This window comes from Salvia splendens, chromosome 14, assembly GCF_004379255.2.
Source record: "Salvia splendens isolate huo1 chromosome 14, SspV2, whole genome shotgun sequence".
NCBI lineage: Eukaryota > Viridiplantae > Streptophyta > Magnoliopsida > Lamiales > Lamiaceae > Salvia > Salvia splendens.
Window position 1 is genome coordinate 27,943,333 of NC_056045.1, and position 21,630 is coordinate 27,964,962.

Below are 21,630 nucleotides of genomic sequence, written 5' to 3' on the forward strand. Positions count from 1 at the left end.
GGGACGACCTCTTTTTGTCATTTTTGATCTGGAATAAACCGAAATAAATAAGATACTTGCACCGAGACGTGGTAAACCCAACACAATGTCGCGGACTCATAATCAGAGAAAACCCTAGACGATTACCTGGGTAAAAACGATATCCTAAAGTCTAGGCATACGCTTAGTTGACTGATTTCATAATGCATACCTGCTCGATTTGTTGAATATGGCGTGCAAACACGACAACGTCGGTCGATTTTGTGGCAGCGGTAACTGCGGTGGAGTGGAATCGACGCAAATCGGTGGCGGAGGCTGTGGAATTCGAAATGTGGCGGATGTAAGTAGGGTTGAGAGAGGGGAAGGAGTGGGAGAGTTGAGGAGTCGGCTGGAGTAAATGGGAGAAAACTGAAGAGTGGAAGATTGCAAATCCCGTGACATTCGCACCTCCCAAAACAAAAGACGGTTCCAATTTAGGGATTTTACTAAATTACCCCTATAATGCACAACGAAAGGAGCTATAATGCAACGCGGAAATAATTAATAAGGATTAACGTGGTCCATTGATTGGATGGATCTAATGGCTATTATTAAGAAGAGAAAAGGATCTTAGAGTGGAAAAGGAGAATAGTGCAACCCTATATATATATATATATATATATATATATAGGGAGATGATCAAAATAAGTATGTGTTTAAATCCAGAAATGCAGACCAAATCTTGGCCCTAAGATTAGATGATCTAATGGTCAATAATTAACCAAAAACACGGAAGGTCATAATTAAGCAATTTTAGGTCATATTATAATATTTGGGTTTAATGTCATGCTAAGATCGTTTTAGGTCATGCTTTGTTAGCATGACCTAAAAATTACCTAACTATGACCTAAAAGTGACCTAATTATGATATTGTTCTGCGTTTCTGTATTTAAATCTAGTTTTGCATAGATCAAAACCCTATATATATATATATATATATGTGCCCCAAATTAATAAGTAGTGTACCTAAAATTATTTCAGAAGCTCTATTGAATTTGGATATGGCGGAAGAGGAGCAAACTACCAAAACGACGCCGCTCTTCGCTGCTTTCGGTGGCGAATCGCTCCCCTCCGCCGCTGATAGTAATAGCGACAAATCCACAGCGCAATGGCTGCAGAACTCCAGCTTCAACACCGACCTCTCCGTCATAAATGACGCCGTTAGCAAATACAAACTCACCTACGACGAGGAAGCGGAGGAAGAAGAAGAAGACAGGGCGGAAGAAATTGATGCCAGGAAACGGCCACCGCAGTACGAGATGGTGCCTTCGGAGGCCAGCGCTTCTTCCGACGAAGAGCGCGGGAGGAAGAGTAGAAAGAAGAAGAAAAGAAGAAAGGGGGAATCGAGCGGATCGCGTGCGTCGTTTAGCTATGCGGCAACACTCTCCTCTAATTCGAGGAAGCCGGGTGTTGAGAAATGGGCGGCGTCTTCTTCTACTGCTAATGAGAAAGAGTACTACTTTGATTCCCGTGGAGACCGCGACAATTTAGCCTTTGGTAGCATCTACAGGTTAATTGAGCTACTCTTCGCTTGATTTTGTGCATTTCTAGTGTTTGATGCATTATTTTGGGGCATTTTTCATTATTGGCTGCAGCTTTTACTCTATATCTCTGTATTTGCATTTCTATAAAAGAGAGTGTTTTGATTGTATAAGTGTATGATCATGTTTTAGAGATTTGAATTAGTACAGTTTTATCACTCACATCGTTATTTAAGATAGGTTTATTAGATTTCATGTTCTTTCTTTGAGTTTCTTTGTGGATTAACGTCTTTATTTTGGAAAATATACTCCTGTTTACATTTGTGGACTAATTATAAGTGTGCGATGATGAAATGCAGAATGGATGTTGCTCGTTACAAGCTTTGCAATTCTAAGAAACTCTCTGAACAGAACTTTATCCAGTGGAATAAAAGAGCTCGTCGTCTGGAGGGGGATAATGACGTTGATGCGTTGGATAATAGACTTAGGTCTGGGGGGCGCTATTGGTCGGCGAAATATGCTGCTATTGAGCGTCATAAGGACTTGAAACGGATGCGGGTTCTTGCTCCTAGAAGCAACATGAAGAGCTCGGTTGCTGATTATATCCCTTTAGTTGATGAAGGTTCAGACAGTAGACTGGTATCGAGTGCCGAAGTTGTTCAAGAGTCATGGGAAGATGAGGTTTTGCGGAGAACAAAGGAGTTCAATAAGATGACGAGGGAACATCCACAGGATGAGAGTCTATGGTTGGCATTTGCGAAGTTTCAAGACAAGGTGGCAAGTAAGCAGTCTCACAAAGGTGCTCGTCTACAGATCCTCGAGAAGAAAATCAGTATTCTGGAGAAAGCAACTGAGATTAATCCAGAAAGTGAAGATTTACTTATTTCTCTTATGAAAGCTTATCAGATCAGAGATAGCACTGATGTGTTGATTAGGAGATGGGAGAAGATACTTACATCTAATTCTGGAAGTTGCAAGCTGTGGAAAGAATTTTTACGGGTTCTTGGGGGTGAGTTTTCCAGATTCAAGGTTTCCGAGCTAAGGAAAATGTATGCGAATGCCATCCAAGCCTTGGCTGGTGCTTGCTTAAAGCAGCAGAGGCAGGTTCTCACTTTAAAGATCCATACTTTTTCCCTTTGCTTGTATTAGTAGAGTTAAAACAGAATTACTTGCAGAACTCATAAGAAGAGGAAAAAAGCATGTCACAGACTCACATATTTAATACTAGTAGTGAAAGTTTAGTCTTATTTGGTGGAGACGGCCATTAATTTGAGCATGAACTAGTTCCAAAGCTTATGTTTCTTTCTATTGCTAGTCATAATGCATTTTGAGTAGCTTATTTCCCTAATTAGTTAGGATTTCTGAAATATTGATCCAGCCTCCTCCTTGTGCTGGATGCAGGCTCATCCCTCAGACAGTGCAACAACAATTGATCCGGCTATTATTCAACTGGAGCTTGGTTTGGTTGATGTTTTCATTGGTCTTTGCCGCCTCGAGTGGCAGGCAGGTTACCAAGAACTGGCAACTGCTTTATTTCAAGCGGAGCTTGAGTATAGTTTGTTTTCTCCATTTGTTCTCTCGGAACAAAGTAAGCAAAGACTGTTTCAGCACTTTTGGAGTAGTAATGGTGCCAGAATTGGGGAAGATGGAGCCCTTGGATGGTTAACTTGGATAGAGAAGGAGGAAGAACAGAGGCAAATGCTTATCCGTGAGGAGGAGGCCTCAGATGCAGTTGAGGAAGGTGGTTGGACAGGTTGGTTTGACCCATCAACTGAGACTACAGAAATTGAATTGCCAGGAACTACTACTGAGGAACAGAAGGTTGGTGAGGAATTGAATGATGAATCTGACACAAATGATGTTGAGCAGAAGGATGATGTTGAATCTCTGCTTAAAGCACTTGGCATTGATGCCGCTGCTGAAGCTGATATAACGATTAAAGATACAGAAACATGGACTAAATGGTCAAAGGCAGAAATGACAAGAGATTTCGATCATTGGATGCCTCTTCGTGCAAATTCTGGTTCGTCCGCATTCATGTGCTATTTCTCCATCAATCATGCTTATAGTTACTTAAACTGAAAACTGAAGTTATTGATTGGACCCAAATGAGATGGTCGAGCTGTATGATTAGTTTAAGTTAACGTGCAATTTATATTAATAACCATGTCCTTGCATTCTCAGTCCATTAGAAATGATCCTGAGGCCTTTTCTTTTTGTACGCTTACTGCAGTATTTCTCCATGTATTTTTAATGTCATATATTTTGAGTTTGTCTACAATTTTTTGGTGAAAATGACTTGGCTAAATTGCCCAAACAGATCAGGTTTCTCGTGATGTTGTCACTGCTGAGGCAGAAGATGATGAACAAATTTTGAGCATAATAATGTATGAAGATGTGAGTGATTACTTGTTCTCACTCAAGTCCGAGGAAGCCCGATTTTCTCTTGTGTCCCAGTTTATAGATTTCTTTGAGGGGAGGATAGCTCAGTGGTAGGTGGTATGGCAATTATGATACCTATACGATATCTACTGCTGTTTTCTTTTGTTCCCTGACCACACCACTCATGTTCACAGGACTTGCACAAACAGTTCAAGTTGGGTTGCAAAGACACTTAGTTTGGAAAGTCCCCCTTATTCTCTTCTAGAGGATCTAGGAAAAGTGCATGATGTCCTGGTGAGGAAGTCGACCAACCTAAGAAGTTTTAGCTTGGAGCTACTTTTAGAATGTTCAGATGACTCGAATATGAGGACTAATATGATGAAATTTCTCCGAAATGCTATCTTACTTTGTTTGAAAGTGTTTCCACAAAACTACATCTTGGAGGAAGCTGCTCTTGTTGCTGAGGAGTTATCAAACACAAGGATGAATTCAACAAGTTATTCTGCGACACCATGTCGAGCTCTGGCAAAGACTTTACTGAAAAATAATAGGCAGGTATGTATTATATATTTGTAATTTGACCTGAGTTCATGAGAACTGCAAATACTTTTCCCTTACGCCCATCCCCAGTCAATGTTAATCTCAAGTAGACATGCTGCTTAGTCTTTTTAGATGCTTATTTGAGAGAATGTCGTTTACTTTAGAGATCCACTGCAGGGTAAAAGCTTATGATCTTACATGTATTTAAAAAGGATCTACTATGCACTCTCACCTTCTCAAGAGTCAAGAGGATCTAAAGATTCTATCAAGATTTACACTTGATAAGATAAACATTGTCTATTTTCTGTTGTCAAACTCAACTGACAACTGGCCTGGAAGTGGGATTGATGTTTTATAACTTTTTATGCACTTCTCTATTATAGGATGTATTGCTATGTGGAGTTTATGCTAAAAGAGAAGCTTCCTATGGGAATATTGAGCATTCAAGGAAGATTTTTGACATGGCCATATCATCTGTTGAGGGGCTTCCACCGGTGTGTATTTATCCACAGTTCGGTTATTTTGTAACGGTTTGGCCTAGAGTTGTCATATTGTAGGTTGTATGCTCTGAACAGTTTACTTCTGATACATATATTTTGCTAGTATATTGAGTTTGAAGCAGTAACTGAAGAGGCTGTGGATTTTTGTCATCTTTTCTCTTGCCATGATTTACCAACCTTATTCAGTTATCCTGCAATTTATTTTTAATGCCAGCATCTCTTTTCCCTGGCTGAAGCTAAAACATTCTCATATTTTACGATTGGGGTTGTTGCTATTGTGGATTTTCAAAAACATAGGATAGTAAGACAGTAAAAGCTCTCTAAAATATTATGAATTCCACCAGAATCAGCAAAACTGTTTCAAGATGTTCAGAACGATGTTATTATTTTTTATAATCCATGGTCACTCCATGTATGCTGTAATCTTACCCATTTTGCATCCATTTAAAGCTGAAACTTAATGTGTTTGTGTTAACCAAACAGGAACTTCGGTCAAATGCATCTCTGTTGTACTTCTGGTATGCAGAAGTTGAGCTTGCGAACAATTCTTCCGAAAGTTCTGACTCCTCGTCCCGTGCAATACATATCTTATCTTGCTTAGGCAATGGGGCAAAATATACTCCATTTAAAGGACAACTGTCAAGTGTTCAACAACTTAGAGCCCGCCAGGGGTTCAAAGATCGTATAAGAATGTTGAGTTCAACATGGGCACATGGTGTCACAGATGACCATTCTGCTGCTCTTATCTGTTCAGCAGCTTTATTTGAAGAGTTGACGTCTGGATGGGCCTGTGCATTGGAAATTCTGGAAAACTCTTTTACAATGGTGCTTCCAGGTGAATATGCTTCTTCTGTATGTATTTTATGGGAGTAACAAACCTCAACAATTGGCTTCTTTTTTCCGTATGCATTGTTTTAAACAGAATCCCTCGGAGTTTGTATTATCATTGCAATCATTTTCTTACTGCAGAGAGGAGGAGAAACAGCAGGCAACTTGAATTCTTGTTTACCTATTACGTGAGGATGCTTGACAGAAATCACATGGAACTTAAGCTGTCAGGAATATGGGAATCTATTGTGAAAGGATTGCAGTTATATCCTTTTAGCCTGCAACTTCACTATGCTTTAGTTGAAATCAGCCATCTCTACACATCACCCAATAAATTGCGGTGGACTTTTGACGATCATTGCCGAAAGTATAACTCACTTTTCATCATTTGCAAAGTATTCTTATTCTCTAGTTCATTGTTTCTTGAGAAGGATCTAATTACTGAATTGATCAAAAATCAGAACCCCATCTACCATCACATGGCTCTACGCATTGGCATTTGAGATGAGTACCGGAGGCTCCCAGCATAGAATACGCGGACTTTTTGAAAGGGCATTGGAGGATGACAAATTGCATAGTTCAGTGATTCTCTGGCGTTGTTTCATCGAATACGAGAGGAGTGTAGCATGCAATACTCAGGGAGCTAAAAGAGTGTTCTTTCGTGCAATACATGCATGCCCCTGGTATGACTTCTCTGACAACAGTAAAAATACGTTGTGTATCGAGGAGAATATACCTTTCAAATTAGCTGGAATTATCAAGGATCAGGAAATTAGGAGTAATAGAATTTTCACCAAGACTTGCACCAGATATATACATGGTATTTATAATTGTAGGTACTGAAGAAGATATCAGGCAAGATCTTACAGCTTTGGGATATAATGAAACTACTTTTGTCGGTTTTTGAATGTTGTTCGCAACTACCTGAAATTGCTTGATCCTTTCCAAAGGCTGTCTATTTGCTATTTAAGAGTTTCCCACTATTTTGATGCGTGACTTTTGTTCCAACTTCCAGGTCGAAAAAGCTGTGGCTTGATGGTTTTCTCAAACTGAACTCAGTATTGTCTGTGAAAGAGCTGTCGGACCTCCAAGAAGTCATGCGAGAAAAGGAACTCAATCTGAGGACTGATATATACGAGATTCTATTGCAAGATGAGATGGAGGCTTAGCCTTGTTAACTCATGTTGTCCGATGCTGCTGTTTCATCGTCTTGAACCACCCATACACCACACGTGCTATCAAGCTCTCGTTGTCTGCTGCCGTTTCTTTTTGTTGGACCACTCACACACTGCGTGGTGAAAGATTAAGGAGAAGCTAAGCTAATGGCTGAATGATCAAAAGATAGTAGGATGTTGGCTGGTGGAGCTCTTTTCTCCATAGGTTTGTTGGTAGACAATTTGTGAAAAAAATGGTCAATAAAAGGTATGGTTACTGCCCAACTAAAAAAAAGAAAAAAAGATGGCTACTGAAAATATGAATTTTTGTACTACTCCATTACTTTAACAGAATTTGATAGCGCTTTTGTGATAACTTTCTATTCCGAATGCACAAAATACATTAAACCAGCCTATTATTGCCATATGGGCAACATTTCCATAAAAATAAAAATATTTCGGCCTAGTATTTTTTTTGTTACGTTGTGTCAAAAATAAATAGTAGTAGTATAAAAATAAAAATTGAATCTTTTCGTCATATGGGCCACATTTCCATATGCTTATAATTTTTGTATATAAATTTTTACCAAACTTTGATTTTATATAGGAGTACTGTGATTTAAAAACAAAGTATATATTTGAATACATGACCTTTCAGCTATTCTTACTATTTAAACAACTATGAATTATTGTCTCTAAGCTAAGTCAATACTCCTATAGTGCATACTTGAAATGTCTACTTGATTTATTCGTCGAAAATTGATAACCATGGAGCATTGAAATGATAGGAGTAGATCAATATTAAAATCTGTGTATTTGATGTCATGATTTTAATTCCATTGTACTATATAAAATCAGAATATAATAAATTTGAGATAATTACAGGAAATTATTGCAAAAGGAATTTAAGATATTTGACCGCTGACCCAGATTCACAGTTATCCCACTTGGAAAAAAGTAGAATTAAATGATAAGATTTGGTGAATTAAATTGAATTAAAAAGTGATAATAAGTGAGTGAAGCAGGCAGAGCTCTCACACAAGCACCAATCACTCATTGAATCAGCGATGGCATCGAGCAACCCGGCGATTGAAGCGGATACGGACTCCCCGGCGAATCCGGGTCTGGAACTGGCCCAGTTCGCTGCCGGCTGCTTCTGGGGGGTAGAATTGACTTTTCAGAGGGTGGAGGGCGTGGCCAAGACGGAAGTGGGCTACTCGCAGGGCCACGTCCACGACCCGAATTACCCGCTGGTTTGCACCGGATCCACCAACCACGCCGAAGTGATTCGGATCCATTTCGACCCGACTGTTTGCCCCTATACCACTCTGCTTCGTGTATTCTGGGGGAAACACGATCCCACAACTCTCAATCGTCAGGTATTATTTTATTATTTCTATTTCTATTTCTATTTCTATTTCTATCTAATAGGAGTAGTAGTATATATTTTGTGTTGTCTGTTTTTAGCTTGAATTTCTTTTTATGTTTGTTTAATTGGTTTTTTTTTGGTATAGCTATATAAAAATATAAATATTAATATCCTCAACTTTATACTTATCATTCCTTTGTTGGGTGGGTTAATAGTTGCTAAAATCACAAACTATAACCGATTATTTTCAATGAATTTTAGTATTCAAAACTACAAAGGCTATTTGTTGTTAAAATCACCAACTATGACAGAGTAGTACTCAAAGCTGTGTCATTTTGGTAGATTCAATTGCCACGTGAATTCAATTTTGTTAGGTTAGTTTTAATTTCACCATAATTCTAAATCGGGGCAAATTGACAAGAAAATCAAAGTTTATGATTTTTTGATCCCCTTTTAAGTTCATCATTCTCTGCAAGTATCAGAATTCAACCTTAGTTCGTGATTTTATCCACCGATAGCTATTTATTTATTAGCTTGCTCGAATTTCCCAGCTAATGTGTCTTCAAGAAACATACATCGAATCCATATACCTATGGAAATTCTCTTAATTTTTATAAAAATTGTGACTCAGGGCTATTAAGTGAACAACATAATTACTATAGGCTATTTTTATAATGTTTTTAAGTTTGAGTTAAAAAGTAACCATGGGGTTAAAGTTCTGGTTATAATTTAAGAATAAAACTATTTAAAAGTTTACTTGTATGAAGTTCTAGGTAGGATGACTGGATGAGAGATTGCATCATGAGAAATTTGAAGTATTGCAAGAAATTGGTGTATACAATCATATATAGAGTAAATGTGGTAGTTACATTTTGCTTTATGGTTTGGACAATTTTGTTGTATGATTCACAACAACATTAACTAACACAGTAATTATTTAATGTTGCAGGGAAATGATGTTGGGACACAGTATAGGTCAGGAATATACTACTACAACCAAGAACAAGCAAAACTAGCCCAAGAATCACTAGAAGCAAAGCAGAAAGAGGTGGAGAAGAAGATTGTGACTGAAATACTTCCAGCCAAAAGATTCTACAGAGCTGAAGAGTATCACCAGCAGTATCTGGAGAGGGGTGCAGGGAAAGGCCCCGCACAGTCGGCTGCCAAGGGCTGCAACGACCCCATCCGTTGCTACGGTTGATGCACCCACTTTCGTATATTCTAATAATACGGAGAAAACACTTGTGTGAGACCGTCTCATTTGTGACTTAAGTTTATGAATAATTGAGTATGGATAGTGTTTATTTATGATTATGTGACAATTATGTTCATGACATTTTTCTTCATCTGCATTGTTAATTTCAGAAATGCTATCACAGAAGAAACTTCAATTTGATTGAGCAAATGTCAATGGCAATTACATGTGGATTAATTTCGTTCAAGTTTAAGTAACATTATCACTTCAAAGGCCTAACTAAACATAATAAAACAAGCCATAAGAGCTATTTTTATTGAATTCATGATATGGATATGACTCAATAAATTGAGCATACACACACTTAAACTACACAATAACAAATACATAGAAATCAATCCGTGTGACATAACCAAATAACTTCTTATCTAACAATAGAACAACAGTCGATGGCAAATGCAAAATCAAACTAGAGTTCATCCTTATTTGTTGTCGATTCACCCTCATCGTCGCCGGGATTGCTGGATGATTTTTTGATGGGATAAGATGCTTCCATCGCAATGCCACATCGTCCATGTTTTTTAGCGATCCCGCGTTGCATTCTAACATAACCCTTTTCGCCCCAATCGGCTCCCCACGAGTTCCTCACGATCCAATATTTTGTCCCATCGAGGGTCGTGCCATACCCAACGATTGCCACCCCGTGGTCTAGGTCAGTGCCACATTCCCCTGCATATACACCCTGCCACATTAAAATGAAAAAATTAGTTAAGTATGGAATTATACTATTTCATTGAATCTGACTAGAGATGTCAATCGGGTCATTTCAATTGATTTTCTTAGAGCCTGCTAACTTGGTCTCAATTATTACGTGAGACCAAGTTAGACGGGTTGATGAGGTCGGACCAAATTTGATAGCTCTAATCATAGCGAATTTACAAAAAAATGTCCAGATTGTGTTGATTATGATTGGAACTACCTCTGAGTAAAATTGGAAATCAGGGCCTCCGGCTTCAATTGCCACGGAGACGGGCTGGTTAACTACCGCTTTCAACAGTGCATCTTCGTTGTTCACGGGTACATTTTCATGTCCATCTATAGCTACTACCGGAGCGTTCGCCTGTAGTAAAAAATGGAACAAGATTAAATATAAAGAAAAATATAAATTGTTCTCTCTAGTGTTGTTAAAATCACGCTTGGGACGTGGCTACTATCGCCCCGAGGTGGCTGGGCTGACCAGGGACGCAGTTGAGGGCCCGTGGGGGCGCCCTCATTTACTCATTTATGCCTCTGCACTTATGCCTCTTTAAAATCTCCGCACTCTTTAATTCATTTAATTTTCACTTATGATGCTTAACTGCTCCATTTATATCCCTAACAACACTAAGCACATAAAAATTGTCCTAAAAAGATGCGATATGAGTTTTATAAAAGATAATTGAGTGTAATATGACTATAGTGGTAGTTTTGTAAAAATGTTAAATAAGTGATAGTATGATGATAATTTGTTGTATGACAATGCCTAAAAATGAAACGAAACTATTTTTGTTGGATGATAAAGTGTATAGTAAATTTGAATAGAAATTAGAAGTGAATGTTTATTTTTACCTTTTTCTTGTCACATTGCCCATCTTTAGCCGTGTAAGGATAGATACTCTCTGTTGTTAATCCTCCATTTTTTTGAATGAAATCAAAAGCTGCTTCCATTAGCCCTCCATTGCACCCTTGGTTCTCCTCGATGTCGCAGTCAACGAGCTCTTGTTCGGATAGAGACACTAATTTCTTCGTCTTGATGTAGTTTATCCCCTCAACCGCAACAATAGTCGAAAACGCCCAACAACTACCTGTTTTCTCATAAAACACGAACTATAAGCACACGAGCGGACGCAGAAAAAAATTCTTATAGAAGCTAAATTTTCTAAATTTTAAGTTTTGAGATTTTAAAAAGACAATTTTCTTATTATTTAATCTGATGATGAAAATATAATATAATAATAAAAGGTTTGGTAGCGGCTTAAGCCCCTCGTAACTTATTCAATGGCAATGAATATCTTACCACAACTTCCTTGATCTTTGACTGCGGTGACGGCGCCTTTCTTCCTCCAATCAACAGAGGTCGGAACATCATGTACATCCTCGTACATGAAGCTTCGATTGGCACGTGGGGCCCCTTGGAACATTCGATTATGGCCCACCTTCGAACCGGCATAGACGCTCTTGAATTCGTGGTTTGTCATGTCGGCAAACTTGTTGAGTTTGAGCTTGTAGGGCTTGTCCATCTTGTTGAAATCGTTGATGTAATGGGCATTGGCCTTGAACACGTTGTAGCGCTTTTGTTTGTCGTGGATGCTCCTCGACACGGTGTGGTGGCTCCTCCACCGCTCGTAGAGGTCCCACAGGCGCTCCTCGGTCTCCAGCTCGGCCTCGTGGAAGTCAAAGCACTCCACGAGACCGATGATCACGAGGAGCGAGAGCGTTGCTAGGAAGAATCTGTTCATGTTTTTTTTTTGCAAGAATGTGATGGGATTTTTGTGATGAGAAATTGTGTTTTAGTTAGGGGTTGAAATTCTCCTATTTATAGAGCAAGGTTGGACTATTGTGTGATGGGAGAAATTACTTTTTTTTGGATGCTTTTAGCTTTTAATAACAGAATTTTATTATCTCAAAAAATAGCAGAAATTTGTTATCATGAAATGTGAAGGGGGAGAAGTTGACCAAAAAGGGAAAAGATAGATTTAAGAAATCAATTTCGTAGCAATACATTGCTGGTTTTATTTTCATTTTTGATATTGATTATTTTGTGGACTAATTTAACTGAAGTGTGTACACATGAAGCTCCATCTTATTAAGGTTTATCTAAATGAGATTTTTATTACTAGATGGTAGTTATCTAAATGTGTGTATTTGAAGAAGACCTTAACTTTTGCTAGTAAGTTTGTCAGTGTCAAATTATTATAAGTATACATCTCATATAAAATTAACAATTGAAATAAGAGACACATTTAATTTATATCATGAACAACTTTGTAGTATAGTTCATATGCTTCGTGCAATAAATAATTTTTATTATCTTTTCAAAATCTTGTTTACCAAAAACGAACAAAAACTATTTTTAGCTTTAATATTTTTTAAATCATTTTACTATCATACGTTTTAGTTTATTAAGTTGTATGTTAAGTATATTTCATCAATTTTAGTTAGGTTCTACAAAAATTTAATACATTTATTTGCACTTTTTTATTCATCTCGTTATAGTTGATTAAAACTACACCTTTTTAATTTATATGGAGTAATATTGCAGAATTTTTAGTATTATGTGTGAAATCATTGTGTATAGACTAAAGACACTATCGTCACAACGAAACATAAAATTTTTTGAACTCGGGAATATATAGCTTTTATCAAATTAAATTGATGCATCCGCTTGTGACAAACTATAAAAATCTTTTATTTTTAATAATTATATAGCATACATTGTTGCTACTAAAGAACACGACACGTAAATTAAAATAAAGAGTGCAAAACATATTTTTAGAATGTAAACTAAAAAACAATAAATTCCCAATTTCTGAAGCATTTATTTATGCATATATCATCAATTCCCTTTTCTAAAAGAAGTAGATTTCTCAACCACTCGATGCCTCATGATGTCGAAAATAACAGCCCTTTATTTTCCAGATTTGAAATAAAACGTTGCTTCTAAACCTACTATTACTTCTGTATTTCGTATCTATAGTTTGCAGTTACAAGAAACCAGAAAACCCATAAGTTCAACTTAATTTATCAAAACACTATACAATAAAACATAACTTATTTTGTCAAACGTTTCTCCTCCAATCACTAAATCAAGGGTTCACAAATAACCGAAAGTTATTAATGTAAATGAATGTGAAAGTAACAGCAAAATCATACTACAACATCCCACTTTTAATTTTACCAAGTATTATTTCAAAATACTTAATATTTCACGATCAGTACTTATAACTAAATTTTGAAATTTTAAAAATCATACGTATATCATACCTTTTGGTCCCCCTAATTCCACCAACGTGCGATATAGAAATTGAGTCCTATATAGTTCACTATCATTTTCACGTACCACTAAAATATAAATTTCAAATTATAATTATACAAATCTACGATTAGCCTTATAATAGACTTAATTTCAAAAGTAAAAATTTACTACATAATATCTAACGATTTGTAACTGACCGTGTACAAAACGATGGCATTTTAGGAGTCATGCGAAATCGAAGAGGGATAGGTAGTCTCTCCCCGTCCCCCCATAGCGCGTATGCTTCCTCTCCGTGCGCCGCGTCATCTCCAATTTCGAGCCCGTCTTCGTCCATTCGAAGAGGGACGATTCTACTTATCACTATACATATCAAGCTTGTTACCACCACGTTCCAAACCGTTATAAAAAGGGCTCCTAGAACTTGGAAGCCCATTTGGCGAAGCCCGTTACTGAATTCGTGGTTGAATACTCCATACAAGAAGCCCGGTCCAAGATGATCTCGATTGTAGAACATAACGAGGAGATCGGGCTTAGCGAAAAGGCCTGAGAGAAGCCCACCGAGCAGGCCCGCGACTGCGTGGGTGTGGAAAACTCCGAGCGTGTCGTCTACTTTTTGGAGGAAGGCTGATTTTTTGTGTAAAACCATCATTGTGTACCAAGGAATTAGGCCCGACAGGATTCCCATTATGATTGCGGCCCATGTATCCACAATTCCTACAAATCCAAACTCATTAGTAATTTAGTACTCTCTCAAGTCCCTTGTCATTTTTTTTTGGTTTTCAATCAAGATCAATTTTACTAGAAATAAAAATATCTTTATTTCTCCTTCATTTTATCTCTCTTACTTTATCTTCAACTTAAAACACAAAGTAAAGTTCTATAAAATCTCGTGTTGCATGGAGAAAATGTCATCTTCCTTTAAATAGAGGGAGCATTAGTACATCAAAATTGTCACATTTTTGTATGAATGATTATAGTATATGATGTACTCTATTTCACTATAATATCTTTTTCGGTTCCTAACAATATCATTTTTCTGTGAAAAGTAGTTCAACTACCCACAAAAATAATTTCATTTTCATTTATGAAAACTTTATCATCGCTTTTTTGTTTTTTCTAGCTGCTAGCATACTTTACCATCTCTTTCTCCCTCATCATATTCCAATTGCCCAATATACTACATGGAAATGTTTTTGTTGACCTAAGAAGTAATAATTTATGTGATTCTACTCCAAACAACTTGATAAACTCATTGGTAATATATCTAATAAAAATATTAATTACTAGTAAAACAAATACTCATAAGCTATAGCCATTTTGCATCATATCAAACAAAAGTGCATGTTACATATAGTTTAATACTACATCTAAATAAACTTATATATGTATATGGAGTAGAAATTATGACAGTCAAACGTATCAAATTTTATCCCATGTTAGAACACTAAACAAGTTATAAAGTACTATAAATTAAGAAAATTATATTTGAAGAAGAGGTCTTTAGTTCGATCCATATCTTAATATAGATAATTTTTTGAACTTCATCTAGTCTATGCTCCTTCCTGCCTCAAAATAATACTAGTAGTCCACTTCCGTTTATAATAAATTTTTTTCTCTTATGCAATGAGCTTCTTTCTTCATTAAAAATATTTCGATTACTTTTTCTCTTTATCTTTCAAAATACTATATTATTTTTACATTATCAAAATCATTATTTTTATGGGACATAGAGAGTTTTAAACTAGTTATTACTATTGTTTTTACAATGTCTTTACAAGGGTTGTTATAGAAAATTTACCGGCGGCGGGAGTGATGCAAACAAGGCCGGTCATCATCCCCTGCACGGCTCCGACAACGGAGCTCTTGAGGTAAACGGCCACGTCGAGTGACAGCCACACGAGGATGCTCGTGGCAGTGCACACGTGGGTGTTAAGCACTGCCAGCGACGTGATTTTGTTGGCCGCCAGTGGCGCACCGCCGTTGAAGCCGGTCCAACCCATCCACAGAAACCCGGCGCCACCAAGCATGTTTATAATGTTGTTAGGCGGGAAATGCTGCCTGTCCTCCCTATGCCTCGGCCCCACCTATCAATCAAGATTAAAAATACTAATCAATTATAAATGACCATTTACACTTTTTCTCCTTAATTATACTAATAGTGAAATTAAAGTTTGGACATCATTTTCAATTTGTCCTACTACTAGTAATATAGGTTGATTTCATTATAGCTATAGATTTATTTTTAAATTTTTTTTATCACAATTGTAGTGGTCCCTACATTTAATATTCCATATCTACCCGTATAGTATAATTTTTCGGGGGTGCATGTATGTAAATTTCTAAATTTTTATCAAATTGATTTTGCATACCCTTTAGAAATTTGGCAATAAATTTTCAAATTATTGATTTATTCTTATTTTGCATCCAAGTGAGATTTTCATATGGTTCAATATAAATCTTAATTCAACAAATAAAAATATTTGATTTAGTATAATAAGATGTTGTTTAGTGCCTAAAATATGATGTCGTTTTAATTGACGTTCAATAGTGCCATGTAAGTAGTGATATCAGTCGGGTCGACCCACTCGGATTGTCAGACTATTCGGGCCGGCCCACTTGGATACGACCCTAACCCTGTGACTTTTCCGAGTTATTCAGGTCGACCAATGAATTTCGGACTGGATTGACATCCCTACACTTATGTAATTAAATAATCAAGAAATGAATTACCCAATAAGCCGCAGTCAAACCAGCCACTCCCGAAGAAAGGTGAATAACATATCCCCCAGCATAGTCAATAATCCTATCAGTCAAGAATCCCTTCCCCCAAATCGTGTGCGCACCCACGGCGTACGATAGCGTCGTCCACAGCGGCACGAACATCATCCACGCATAAAAATTCATCCTCCCAAGCAACGACCCTCCAAGAAGTATCACCGTGATGGCCGCAAACGCAAATTGATAGAAAACATAGTCCGCGGTAGGAACGTAGCCCCCGAGCTCGTTCCGGCCCAGGAGATAACTCTCGGCCGTGCCCTTCGCGTCCGGCTTCCCCACTATAGGGACCATTTTGTGCCCGAACGACATCTCGTAGGCCCAGAGGACCCAGCAGAGGAGCACGGCCGCGAAGGCGTACAGGGCCATGAACGCGGAGTTCACGGCCCACTTCTTCTTGACCATGCTCCCGTACAGGATGACGAGGCCCGGGACGCTCTGAAGGCCCACCATCGCGGCCGACGTCATCTGCCACGCGTTGTCGCCCTTGTTTAGCCAGTCGGGCGACGCCACGTCTAAGTCTTGGCCGCTTGGGAGTGATGTGTGATTAGTCGTCGACATTTTTTTTTGGGGACCTTAATTTGGAATTGGATGTGACATAAATAGGTGATGGGGATTGATGAATTCTATGTTTCTTGTTTGGAGAAATGACAGGCGGATTCCAACAAGGAATCAGGAATCGCGATGGTTGCAAGATTCATTTTTTTTGTAATGATTTAACTATGATTGTTGCAGGCTAGATTCTCGTAAAATTCGACCACGCTTTTCTTGGATTTGATTGGAGCAGAGCAGGGTGACAGTACGATTTCTACTTGTTTTAATGATTTTGCTATTTTATTACTTATTGATGTTGAATTCATTTGATTTTGGGTTGTCTATGTAATGTTTCAAACATTTGATTTTAGTTACATAGTCCCTCCGTCTTAAATCTTAACTAAGTTAGCCATTTCATTTTTCAGTAAAAAAAAAATCTAATCACTCTTATTTTATTTCGTCACGTACTTTATTCTCTCTTTTATCTTTTCTACTTTATTCTTTCCTCATACTTTTCAATACAAAGCCCAAAAATTAACTCAACTTAATTGGGACCAAGAGAGTATCTCCGTTGCCATTCGTTAGTTGATTTAATTCTTTTCTTGTAAGTCCAATTTCCACAACCAACCTTTGTGAACTCAAGATTCAAGACTCTTTCGATAAATAATTAACCGTAAATTTAAGCATCCACACTAATGAACTATTCATTATAGAGAGATTTAATTTTATTTTCATTTCTAACATATAACTCCACATTTCACTCTACAATGGAATATTCCCTTTTTTCATATTTTTAATATTTAATTGATTTTTTAATATAATTATTGTAGTACTACTAAAATTTATAGGTATAATTGAAACAGTAGATAGACGGATTGAAAAGTGGCCCATTAATAACGCCATTATATTGTTTCGCAATTTCGAAAATAGCCATATATTCACCTACCAATTTTCAACACATTTCAAAATTTAAATTTTTACTCAGTAAGAAAACAAAGTGATTGAGATTCATAACTTTATCACACCTCAAAAAAAAAAGAATACCTATAAGCTAAAATATTCAAGTTTCACATAGCCACTTCACTTTTTACCTCACACTTCATGCTGATTTAAACGACTTTATAAACTTTCCAACAACAGCATCTTTTTTAGGCAATTCCAATTAAAGAAAACAAACAAACAGCAACTCACCATGCCCCAATGCACTCTCCATGTAAATGAAACTAAAGTAAAAGCGCCAATTTTTTTAAAGATAAAAATATCATTTTATCCAATTAGAATAAAACAAATGAAAAGAAAAGCATAAATTAAAAACATGAAAAGAATCTTCCTTTTTTCCTCCCCCTTTTCTTTTTCTCATTAAAAGTGATCCAATCAATTTACACCAAAGTTACAACTCACCATCCTTAAACAAAAAGCCACTCAAATTACAAGGATCAAGATGCAAATAAGGAAAATAAATAACACTACTACAACAAATTAGCCTAAAAGCCCCTAGATTACCACTCTTCTTTCAATTAAGCCCCTACAGAAGCAGTCGCCGCCGGCTTAACCTTCGGCGGCCTTCCACGTCCACGTGGCGCTCCCTCGGCGGCCGGAGCCGGATTCTGAGCCGGATCTGGAGCCGAATCCACATCCGCATCAGCTGGCTTGGCCTTCGGTGGCCGGCCACGTTTTTTCCCGGAGAGAGAAGGAGCCGCTGCGTTAGGGCTCTTCGGCTTCGGCGGCGGCGGGGGAGCATTGGGGTCGTGAGACTTGGGAGGGCGGCCGCGGGGGCGGGGAGAGAGCAGGGGAGCTCCGGGAGGAAGCGGAGTCTTCGGCTTAGGAGGGCGGCCGCGGCCACGGCGCGGCGGCGCGTTGGGATCGGGGACGAGGTAGTTGTTTTTGAGGAACAGCAACTGGCCGGACGACTTCATCTTGTTGAGGTGGTGGTTGAGCAGCGCCGAGTGTGCCGGCGGGATTGGGCCGTAGGTCGCCTCGATATCCTTCGCGATGTGCTTCGAGATCGCCGATTTATTCGAGCCGTTTTCCTCGTTCAACGCTTGAATTGCCGCCAAAATCATCTATACGAAAAAATGAATCGAGAGTTTTTTCCATGAAATTCAGTGACGAATCTACGAGTTTCAGATGCAAAATTATGAAATTCAGTGACGAATAGATGAGTTTCAGATGCAAAATCATGAAATCCAGAGACGAATAGATGAGTTTCAGATGCAAAATCAAGAAATCCAGAGACGAATCCACGAGTTTCAGAAACAAAATCACGAAATTAACGAGTCGACGAGTTTCAGATGCAAAATCACGAAATTCGGTGACGAATCTACGAGTTTCAAATGCAAATTCACGAAATCCAGTGAGAAATCTATTAATTTATCGGCTACAAATTAACTACTAACAACATGCAATTCACAGCTGAGGATAAGTTATAAAGTTGAAAAGAGCTGCATTCTACCTCAGGATAAGGAGGCAACGGAATCGGAGCTGGCGCCGGCGCCATTTGAACTTGATCGTGAAGATCGCTGCCTTGTAATTCTTCGCTCGCCATGGCCACGAACAATCTCGATCGATCTTCAAAACTTCAAGCAGAATTAGAGTAAAATTTAGTGATTTTACCCTAAGGTAAAAGGAGCTAAGAAGAAGCAGCAGCAAATTCAATGGATAATTTTGGGTGAACGAGGGTTAATAAATGGTTTAAGATCATTAAAGCTAGATCGGAAATGGGAAAAAGGAAATGCTGCAAATAAAAAAATAATAAATGTTTTAATATATGAGTAAAAGATCATCGAGTGATCTACGGCTGGGGGTTGCCTAATCTGTTCTGATCCAACGGATGGTTTTCTTTTGCCGTATGATACAAGGATCAGTGACATGTCTGTGCTATTTCCTTATCTTTTTTTATACTCCGCAATCGGAATTAAAAAATTACAAATATACCCTCCGAAAATCAGCTGTTTATCGCTTTCAGCTTGAACATTGGAGTGTGTGTGGCAGAGTTGTCATTTAAATATTTCATTTTATAATAGTATGTAATTAGTAAAGTTAAAAAAAAAATGAAATTGTATATTAAATGGTGGGGTTTATTAATGATAAAGTAAAAGAGAAGAGAAAAAAATTACCATAAATAAATATAGACTATTTCTATGGGACGGAGAGAGTAATCAATATGAATATTTGCATGAATACTTAGGGATGATTATTCGGCCGGTTCCGGTTAGAACCGAACCGGTAAATTCAAGAACCGGAATCGGAACCGGTCGGTTAAGAATCGGCCGGTTTCGGCTTGGAACCGAAGAACCAGTTTGTGAGTTAATGAAGAAAGAGTAAAATAAAATAGATAAAAAAAAGTAAAGATAGAGTTATTTCTATTTTAGGAAACATTTTATCTTTAATGATATAATCCACAAAGAAAAACGTTTCATTTTTAATGGAACAATAGGAGTATATCTTATTATTTGGCGACCAATGTGAGATCAGTGGTGATGCATAAATTTCTTTTGATTGGGGCCAACTATATATGTGTGTGTGAAAGAATAAATACTCACTTTGTACACCAAAAATAATTTTGGTAATGATAATAGTATGAGTTTTACTATAAATTTAAAAGTAAGTGAGCGATTTAAAAAAATGATAAAATATTACTTTAAATAGCTTTAATGAACATAACAAAATAGAAAAACATGGTTATATTTTGTAGATGGAAAAAAATATATCATAGAAAAAGTCACAATCATAACAACATATTATAACAACATATTACAAGTAGTTATGAATCAATGACAAATAACAATAAAATTCAAATAAAATAAATCAAAATGTAACCTTAAAGTAAATATTAAAAAGGTAAATAAGAATTACTTGAATCAACTTAAAAATAATTCAATCATAACAACTCAAACTCGCACCTTGAACTAAAACTCAAATCCACGTAATCCTATATAAAAAAATACTACAAATTCAGTACATAGTTACTGTATTTATCATATTTTTATTCTAAGATTTTTATGGTAAAATAATATAAAAACTTGTAAAAGTAAGAAAATTGATTATATAATTAAATTTGAAAAATAGCAAAATTTGAAAATTAGTTAATTAAAACCAATATATTGAGCGTACATTCACATTCACATTTACATTCAAACTACACAATAACCATACATAGAAATCAATCTGTGTGACATCATCAAATAACTCCTAATCTAACCATTTTTTTTGTGATCCCCCGTTGCTTTCTAACGTAAACCTTTTCGCCCCATTCGGCTCCCCACGAGTTCCTCACGATCCAATATTTTGTCCCATGGAGCGTTGTGACTTGGTTTCAGCTCCGCGAGTGTTGTGATTTGGTGTTGCCGAGGCACAACTCGAGATCTTGTACAACTTCACCCATGTTTGGACGAAAACAAGCCGTATCTTGAAGGCACAATTGAGCAACTCGAGCTGTCTGTTTTTAAAACGAAGCATCATAATCATGAAATCAAATGCAAGAGACTCATCTGACAAACAAGTTACTCTCTCCGTCCCCGATTAATTGTCACTCTTTTCCATTTCGGTCCGTCCCTCAATAATTGTCACACTTCATTTTTACCATAAATGGTAAGTAGGTCCCACATTCCACTCCACTCACATTTTATTGTAAAACCAATATAAAAAAGTGGGTCTCACATTCCACTAACTTTTTCAACCAACTTTTCTTTACATTTTTTAAAGCTCGTGCCCGGTCAAAGAGTGACAATTAATCGGGAACGGAGGGAGTAGTTATTAGTTACCTTCTTAACTGCCTCGGCCTGGTAGTCCCCATTTAATCTACCATCCACAATCTTGTGTGCCTTGTCTGAATATAGC

At 37.4% G+C, this 21,630-nt stretch overlaps 5 protein-coding genes across 5 annotated transcripts; 2 read left to right on the plus strand and 3 right to left on the minus strand.

The window, feature by feature from the left end:
- The first annotated feature begins 990 nt into the window (after window positions 1–990).
- Window positions 991–7,279, plus strand: LOC121765071 (nuclear exosome regulator NRDE2-like). The gene is made up of 10 exons (XM_042161121.1): window positions 991–1,528; window positions 1,859–2,603; window positions 2,901–3,522; window positions 3,820–3,991; window positions 4,076–4,436; window positions 4,805–4,915; window positions 5,405–5,756; window positions 5,891–6,116; window positions 6,211–6,432; window positions 6,765–7,279. Exons 1-10 carry the CDS (start codon window positions 1,020–1,022, stop codon window positions 6,916–6,918), a joined length of 3,474 nt encoding a protein of 1,157 aa, XP_042017055.1. The 5' UTR covers window positions 991–1,019; the 3' UTR covers window positions 6,919–7,279.
- A 564-nt stretch (window positions 7,280–7,843) lies between these two features.
- LOC121765072 (peptide methionine sulfoxide reductase-like) lies at window positions 7,844–9,618 on the plus strand. Its single transcript, XM_042161122.1, has 2 exons — window positions 7,844–8,282; window positions 9,222–9,618. Exons 1-2 carry the CDS (start codon window positions 7,971–7,973, stop codon window positions 9,471–9,473), a joined length of 564 nt encoding a protein of 187 aa, XP_042017056.1. The 5' UTR covers window positions 7,844–7,970; the 3' UTR covers window positions 9,474–9,618.
- Window positions 9,619–9,762: 144 nt separating this feature from the next.
- On the minus strand, window positions 9,763–11,993 carry LOC121764635 (vignain-like). Its single transcript, XM_042160656.1, has 4 exons — window positions 11,524–11,993; window positions 11,076–11,311; window positions 10,447–10,587; window positions 9,763–10,209 (listed from the first exon to the last, which is right to left on the minus strand). The coding sequence occupies exons 1-4, from the start codon at window positions 11,963–11,965 to the stop codon at window positions 9,937–9,939; spliced, it is 1,092 nt and encodes a 363-aa protein (XP_042016590.1). The 5' UTR covers window positions 11,966–11,993; the 3' UTR covers window positions 9,763–9,936.
- A 1,667-nt stretch (window positions 11,994–13,660) lies between these two features.
- Window positions 13,661–17,076, minus strand: LOC121764454 (ammonium transporter 2 member 3-like). The gene is made up of 3 exons (XM_042160467.1): window positions 16,213–17,076; window positions 15,281–15,566; window positions 13,661–14,196 (listed from the first exon to the last, which is right to left on the minus strand). Exons 1-3 carry the CDS (start codon window positions 16,816–16,818, stop codon window positions 13,661–13,663), a joined length of 1,428 nt encoding a protein of 475 aa, XP_042016401.1. The 5' UTR covers window positions 16,819–17,076.
- A 1,031-nt stretch (window positions 17,077–18,107) lies between these two features.
- LOC121764636 (HMG-Y-related protein B-like) lies at window positions 18,108–19,510 on the minus strand. The gene is made up of 2 exons (XM_042160657.1): window positions 19,244–19,510; window positions 18,108–18,854 (listed from the first exon to the last, which is right to left on the minus strand). The coding sequence occupies exons 1-2, from the start codon at window positions 19,334–19,336 to the stop codon at window positions 18,309–18,311; spliced, it is 639 nt and encodes a 212-aa protein (XP_042016591.1). The 5' UTR covers window positions 19,337–19,510; the 3' UTR covers window positions 18,108–18,308.
- Window positions 19,511–21,630: the final 2,120 nt, after the last annotated feature.